General features: G+C 43.5%; 1 protein-coding gene across 2 annotated transcripts in view; it reads left to right on the forward strand.

The window, feature by feature from the left end:
• Nucleotides 1-8548, forward strand: part of LOC142245504 (uncharacterized) — a 41724-nt gene that overhangs the window by 17296 nt on the left and 15880 nt on the right. For both annotated transcript variants that reach the window (XM_075318255.1, XM_075318254.1), the window contains exons 8-10: nucleotides 3398-3927; nucleotides 5934-6258; nucleotides 8312-8522. In XM_075318255.1, coding sequence (XP_075174370.1) covers nucleotides 3398-3927; nucleotides 5934-6258; nucleotides 8312-8522 — 1066 coding nt within the window. The remainder of the gene's footprint in view (nucleotides 1-3397; nucleotides 3928-5933; nucleotides 6259-8311; nucleotides 8523-8548) is intronic.

Genomic DNA, 8548 nt, shown 5'->3' on the forward strand with positions numbered 1-8548 from the left:
TGTACAGGAGGAGGAGTAGGTGAGCTGTGACATCACCTATTGTGAATGGTAGATCCTGTGTTATCTACTGTGTATAGATGTGTTATTATTCATTGTACAGGAGGAGGAAGTGAGCTGTGACATCACATATTATAAATGTTGGATCCTGGTATCTACTGTATATAGAGGTTATCAGCCATTGTACAGGAGGAGGAGAAGGTGAGCTGTGACATCACCTATTGTGAATGGTAGATCCTCTGTTATCTGCTATATCTAGAGGAGTTATCAGCCATTGTACAGGAGGGGAAGGAGGTGAGCTGTGACATCAACTATTGTGAATGGTGGATCCTGTGTTATCTACTGTGTATAGATGTGTTATCATTCATTGTACAGGAGGAGGAAGTGAGCTGTGACATCACATATTATAAATGTTGGATCCTGGTATCTACTGTATATAGAGGTTATCAGTCATTGTACAGGAGGAGGAGAAGGCGAGCTGTGACATCACCTATTGTGAATGGTAGACCCTGTGTTATCTACTGTGTATAGATGTGTTATTATTCATTGTACAGGAGGAGGAAGTGAGCTGTGACATCACATATTATAAATGTTGGATCCTGGTATCTACTGTATATAGAGGTTATCAGTCATTGTACAGGAGGAGGAGAAGGTGAGCTGTGACATCAACTATTGTGAATGGTAGACCCTGTGTTATCTACTATATCTAGAGGAGTTATCAGCCATTGCACAGGAGGGGAAGGAGGTGAGCTGTGACATCAACTATTGTGAATAGTGGATCCTGTGTTAACTAATGTATATAGAGGTTGTAGGGATCGGCTCACTCGGCAATGATTGAGGTAGGCATGGGTGGTAGCTTTAAACAAAACGTCTAGGCTGCTTCATTAAAACTCTATAGAGCAAGATACAAAATATGAAAATAAACTGCCTTTCTTTGTAGAAAAACAGGATACACAGTCCTAATAAAGGCACCACAGTGATAATCCAGCACACAATACAACTATGGAGATTTCACCCAGGAGGACTTCTTACCTCCACACACATACAGCTAATGACTTCACCTGAACTTTCTTATGTTCACCATACCACGCCCCGCAGTGGGGATATATGAGCAGCCAGTCCCACCCATCTCTCTGACTGCTCATAAACCTGGCCATTGTCAGCCCTATTAACTCTCTCATTACTATACGTATTGGCACTAGCTTCCAGGCTTACATCACAGAGGATAACCACCTCTGTGATACATAACTCCGCTCTATGACATGTCCAGCATCCATCTTATAAGGTGTTATCAGTCCTTGTACAGGAGGAGGAGGTGAGCTGTGTCATCACCTATTGTGAATGGTGGATCCTGTGTTATCTACTGAATATAGAGGTGATATCAGTCATTGTACAGGAGGAGGAGGTGAGCTGTGACATCACATATTGCTAATGGTGGATCCTGTTATCTACTGTATATAAAGGTGTTATTAGTCCTTGTACAGGAGGAGCACGTGAGCTGTGAGATCACATATTGCTAATCGTGGATCCTGTTATCTACTATATAAAGGTGTTATTAGTTCTTGTACAGGAGGAGCAGGTGAGCTGTGACATCACATTGCTAATGGTGGATCCTGTTATCTACTGTATATAAAGGTGTTATTAGTCCTTGTACAGGAGGAGCAGGTGAGCTGTGACATCACATATTGCTAATGGTGGATCCTGTTATCTACTGTATATAAAAGTGTTATTAGTAATTATACAGGAGAAGAAGGTGAGCTGTGACATCACATATTGCTAATGGTGGATCCTGTTATCTACTGTATATAAAGGTGTTATTAGTCCTTGTACAGGAGGAGCAGGTGAGCTGTGACATCACATATTGCTAATGGTGGATCCTGTTATCTACTGTATATCAAGGTGTTATTAGTAATTATACAGGAGAAGGTGAGCTGTGACATCACATATTGCTAATGGTGGATCCTGTTATCTACTGTATATAAAGGTGTTATTAGTCCTTGTACAGGAGGAGCAGGTGAGCTGTGACATCACATATTGCTAATGGTGGATCCTGTTATCTACTGTATATAAAGGTATTATTAGTAATTATACAGGAGAAGCAGGTGAGCTGTGACATCACATATTGCTAATGGTGAATCCTGTTATCTACTGTATATAAAGGTGTTATTAGTCCTTGTACAGGAGGAGCAGGTGAGCTGTGACATCACATATTGCTAATGGTGGATCCTGTTATCTACTGTATATCAAGGTGTTATTAGTAATTATACAGGAGAAGAAGGTGAGCTGTGACATCACATATTGCTAATGGTGGATCCTGTTATCTACTGTATATAAAGGTGTGATTAGTCCTTGTACAGGAGGAGCAGGTGAGCTGTGACATCACATATTGCTAATGGTGGATCCTGTTATCTACTGTATATAAAGGTATTATTAGTAATTATACAGGAGAAGCAGGTGAGCTGTGACATCACATATTGCTAATGGTGAATCCTGTTATCTACTGTATATAAAGGTGTTATTAGTCCTTGTACAGGAGGAGCAGGTGAGCTGTGACATCACATATTGCTAATGGTGGATCCTGTTATCTACTGTATATAAAGGTATTATTAGTAATTATACAGGAGAAGCAGGTGAGCTGTGACATCACATATTGCTAATGGTGAATCCTGTTATCTACTGTATATAAAGGTGTTATTAGTCCTTGTACAGGAGGAGCAGGTGAGCTGTGACATCACATATTGCTAATGGTGGATCCTGTTATCTACTGTATATCAAGGTGTTATTAGTAATTATACAGGAGAAGAAGGTGAGCTGTGACATCACATATTGCTAATGGTGGATCCTGTTATCTACTGTATATAAAGGTGTGATTAGTCCTTGTACAGGAGGAGCAGGTGAGCTGTGACATCACATATTGCTAATGGTGGATCCTGTTATCTACTGTATATAAAGGTATTATTAGTAATTATACAGGAGAAGCAGGTGAGCTGTGACATCACATATTGCTAATGGTGAATCCTGTTATCTACTGTATATAAAGGTGTTATTAGTCCTTGTACAGGAGGAGCAGGTGAGCTGTGACATCACATATTGCTAATGGTGGATCCTGTTATCTACTGTATAAAAGGTGTTATTAGTCATTGTACAGGAGGAGGAGGTGAGCTGTGACATCACCTATTGTGAATAGTGGTTCCTGTGTTATTAATTCATTAAACCTTCCCGGAACACCCCAAAATTGGTCATGGCCTGTTATAAAAGCTCATTGATGCACATGGGTAGCCATATGAGCCAAAAAGGGCATGGTACCCCAGAACATGCCACAAAACGTGGCCAAAAGTTGACAAGTAGGAGCTCCCAAGTACTCGATAAAGCACTGACCTCCTTTCTTCTATTTCTACAGCTTGGCCGACAAACACACCTCCAGTTCTGGTAATCAATGAAGTCAACCCAAATACTCCGGGATCAGCTGAAGACTCTGAATTTGTGGAGCTCTACCACACAAGCGGTGGCTCGGTCAGCCTGGCAGGCTACTGGCTCGTGCTCTACAATGGGAAGAACAATTTGGCTTATCGTGTCATTAGCCTCATGGGGCAATTCACCGATAAACATGGCTACTTCCTGGTGGGCAGTATCAGGATGACCCCAAAGCCGCACATTCTGTTATCGCCTAACACCATACAGAACGGGGCAGACGCGGTTGCTTTGTATTATCGTCCGGGCAAGGAATATACCATTAACACGCCTGTGATGGTAGACGGTCTGGTGGATGCTGTTGTCTACGTCTCACAAGCCAGAGATGACGCTTCGGGCCTTCTAAATGTTTTGACACCAAAGCAGGAGGCCATACGCGAGGACGAAAAATTTCTCCTAGAGGATGAGTCTTTGAGTCGCTGCCATGGGTTTGCACCGTTGGACCATAACAGTTTTCAGGTACATGGGAAAATGAGGGTTCTAGTTTGCAGGATCCACCTGGACCTAGATGGAACGAGATTTGAGACACAACATAAAAATCCCAGGATGCCAAATCTTTAACGAGGTTGCCCACCTAATATGTATATTTATAATACTGATGTCTTCTTCTGTGGCCCATCACCATCTTTAGGAACAAGCATCTAGGTGCATCTCCCTATACTTATGCCCCTGCACAGGCTTCATTTTTGGTGTGTAGAGACATCACTCACATTCAGGGGTGGGATTAAAATCATAGCCTGTTAGCAAAACCAGCAAAAAGTAGTCCCAAGTGCTTAGAACAGTGCCTGTCCGGGACGTAGGGATGATTTTTTCATTACTAGACACATTCGGAAAACTGAAAGGGGTTGTCCAGGAGTGGAGAACCTTTTTAACTGTATGGGATGATATCCTGACTGCTTCCGTCATCCCTTGGCCTCGGTGGTTACTTGCACATATTTGTCCTGTGGCTGCTGAGGCCAGAGATTGGTGACAGATGGACGGGTGGTCATTTTTTTTCAGTTTGAGGTTCCCTTAGTACAAGTTATCAAAAATTGTAGAAAAACCCATTAATACAATACGCCAAGCTAAGAAGTGACTGACAGTTTGACTGGAACAACTGGTACTCAACAGGAGGCAATGAGACTGTCATTGAAAGTGTAGGAAGGGTAAGAAGGTTTCATTATTTTTAGTAACCACTACTTGTATTTTGTGGTAAGGGTGCGTGAAAATGGGTGTATTATCCAAATGGGACTTGGTGTTAAATTAGGTGTGGTTTCCAAACACAATTGAGGAACGTGTTATAAAAATTTTGAATCCCACCCCAGCTTATAGTGTGTGACAATGAAGGTGCGGACAAAAAGGCTCAGGCACCCCCCAAGGGAGAAAGGTGCCTGAAATACCTAATGGTTACCAACAATAGACGACTGGGTGCACTTGTGGTTCACATGCTGTCCCTTTAAGAATCAGGAGCATGTGTGAGCCCTAATGGAGTTTCTAGGAGACCTGTGCGGCATGCACAGGACCTGGGAACAGGAGACCATGTTGGGAGTGGTATATCATAGATCTTGTGGGGTGTTTCTGCTTTACAGCAGGCCTTGTGAGGTGTTCTTGGTATGTGGTAGGTCTTAAAAGGTGCTCCTGGTATTTGTTGGGTATTGTGGGGTGTTCCTAGTACGTGGCAGGCCTTGTGGCGTTTTCATGATATACGGCAGGCCTTGTGGAGTTTTCTTAATATACGGCAGGCCTCGTGGAGTTTTCATGATATACGGCAGGCCTCGTGGAGGTTTTGTGGTATACGGCGGGTCTTGTGGGATGTTACCAGTATACGGCAGCTCTTGTGGACTTTTCCTGGTATATGGCAGAACTTGTGGAGTTTTCCTGGTATATGGCAGGCTTTGTGGACTTTTCCTGGTATACGGCAGGTCTTATGGAGTTTTCCTGGTATATGGCAGGCTTTGTGGAGTTTTCCTCATATAGCAGGTCTTGTGGAGTTTTTGTGGTATATGGTAGGCATTGTGGGGTGTTCCTGGAATACGATTGGTCTTGTGGAGTTTTCCTGTTATTTGGCAGGTCTTGTGGAGTTTTTGTGGTATACGGCAGGTCTTGTGGAGTTTTCGTGGTATGCGGCAGATCTTGTGGCGCTTTCCTGGTATACGGCAGATCTTGTGAGGTGTTTCTGTATGCAGTCGTTAGTCTCAACCAAAAGTGATCCAAGAAAGGGCAACCAGTGTACTGGTCACTATTACGGGAACTTTAGGCTCACTGATGCACTTGGAGAGTCATATCAGCCAACTAATGGCCTCAAGCTCAAATTTGGGCCCCAAAGAGGATCTCGGTTACATGTTCAGAACTTGCTATAGGATTTGATGGTCCAGACTAATGGGCTGTTATTATTTAGACTCCAATCAATTGCGATACGACTATTACACTGAACATATGACATGATGACATTATACAAAGGGTCATGGTTTTGATTTCTGTTCCAGATCACCAGGATTACACCTCTTACGAAGAATGAGTGCGAGTCTGTATTATCATCCAAAGCTCCATTTGTGACCTCGCGACAGACACCAATCTCCACATATCCCGGGATACCTTCCACCCCAGGGAGGCTTGTAATCAATGAGGTGGGGGTGCTGCAAGGATCGATTCCATACAACTTCATTGAACTAAAAGGCCCCCCTGGAGCTGCAGTTCAGGGTCACACATTGGTCATCTGTTCTAGCGATGGAAAAGTCTATTATAGGATTGGTTTACAAGGCAAGATCAGAGATGATGGGTTGTATCTCGTTGGCACCAATGAGACCAGTGGTAAGTAGCTCTTATCTTACATTTTTAGGGTGTCAGTATATGGTTAGAGTCTGCAGGAGAGTGAGGGAGCATGGAAGGGGTCTCGTATATACAGTATATGCGGATCCAGACTATCCTGTGACATCCAAGGTTATGGGAAAGTTTGATCAAGCACGTTGGATCTCAACATGGTCATTGATGGAGTATATGAGGAACCATCGGCAAAAAAAAATCACATCTCGTACACATACTATATGTGTCCAGTAGGGATTATGCAGGTATTACGCTCCTACAGTATCAGCTATGAGGCTCCCAAATTCTTGGTCTGCTGCAGTGTCCTATTCTTAGCGCAGTGTTGGCCGTCAGTCAGTGGATAAATCCAGAGATGTTTCCAGTTGGACTGTAATATGATGTCTGGAATGCTAACGAGTCATTGCTATAAGTATTCGTTAAGTACAAAGTAATTTATCATCTTGGTGTTGAGTTAATTATGCGTCCTGACTCTTCTTTATCTATCTCTCTGGTCAAAAGTTTGGCCACACCTTGTCATGCAATGGTTTTCCTTATTTCTTATTAGAATGTGCACTTAGTAGATTCAGACTAGAGGCAGCAAAACCACTGATGGAAACAAGGAGTAAAGAAACATGTGAAACAAACCAGAATAGGTTTACTCCTTAGATTCCCTAGCTTTAGAGCCTTTTGGCAGCTTCAGCAGATCAAGAGCGGGGATGGCTTCCATCAGCCTTGAAGGAGTTACCAGAGGTGCTGTTGCTGTTTGGCCTTCAGCATTCAACTCAGCCCAAACCATCTCACTTCACTTAGGTCGGTTGACAGTATGTTATGCTCGGACTGGCGAGTGCCCAAAACACAGCATGACAGATGCACACGGACTTACGACTGTCCGGTGCAAGGTGACATACAAGGGTTTCAACGGGGATGGTATAGGAGAGGAGGAGCCTGATGGTAGTGAGCGTGAGATAGGACACCTGACAATGACCAGTGTTTTGCCCTATACAAGTTCTTCCCCTCGTCGCTGTCACGTCCCTAGTCCCTTACTGTCCCTCCACTCATCCAGTATAGTGACAAGGCCGGTGAGTACGCTAGATGTCTCCACTACAGTAATGACACACAGTAAGGAGGAGAGACACAGGGACATAGACAAAAGGTTATACCAACGAACTTCACGGCTGCAGTCAGACATCAAGGCTGCAGATGACTTGGCTTCAAAGAGTAGCAAAGCAAAAGTACCATCAGCCGATCACCAGCAGCTCCTAGAGAACTTCTTCCCTCTAAGGTGGTCAAACAGAATTAATTCTATTACCGGCACCATGTGATGGATTATGTGACTATTTTAAGGAGATGGGAGTGATCACAAACCGGCTGCACCAGAGGAGAACTAATCAGGAGCTGCTAAATAGGAAAATTACATTAACCCTCACTGCGCCAAAAGAATAATGATTCCTGCCTTTCCGTCCTCCCCTATCTCTTATTTATGCTAATTCTAGTGTAGAAGCATTTTACTAAGTGGCTAGAAGGACCTTTGCTGATGTCATACCCATGTGACCAGAAGGGACGGGGTCAAGCCAACATAGCTTATATCAAGAAGCACCATTATTTTTCTGTTGGCCGAGGCCCTGCCCCTTCTGGTCACATGGGTATAACATTAGCAAGGTCCTTCTAGCCACTTAGTAAAACACTTTTATAATAGAATTAGCATAAATAACAGATAGGGGGAGGACAGACAGGCGGGGGGGGGGGGGGGGCTGGAATCATTATGAATACCCACCCCAGCTATCAGCTGATCGGCAGCTGCTACCAATAAAAAAACTGCTCATTTTACAAACTTTACTTGCTTGTTTCTAAAACATTACATCCTAGCTGACAACTAAAGGTATGTATAGAATCAGCCTGATAGTGCCACTATAGCACTGGCTTTAGGTTATATAGGAAAATCCTGGTGATTGGTGCGCTTTAATGTTTCTATAGACCCTAACGTATTCAGAGTGCGGATATATATGTTTGAATCGCTCTTGGTTATAAACCTGCCCCCTTCCCCTTTGCTTTATACTTACAGACCAGCATCTTCCTCTGATCTCCCGACCACACAGTCTTAGCCCCGAGACCCTGGCTCTCTACAGGGGGCTCCCTGAGTCATTCCCTGTTGGATCCTTCATAACCAAGAAGAATATTTTGGATGCCATTATATTTTCGTGGAAATATAACTCAAGTACAGAAATTCTCAGAGACTTGGCTTCACACATCGTCACCTTCTATGAAACTAAAGCGTGAGTATCATCAGTGACCACACGGC

Source organism: Anomaloglossus baeobatrachus, chromosome 7 (genome assembly GCF_048569485.1).
Source record: "Anomaloglossus baeobatrachus isolate aAnoBae1 chromosome 7, aAnoBae1.hap1, whole genome shotgun sequence".
In the NCBI taxonomy this organism is placed as follows: domain Eukaryota; kingdom Metazoa; phylum Chordata; class Amphibia; order Anura; family Aromobatidae; genus Anomaloglossus; species Anomaloglossus baeobatrachus.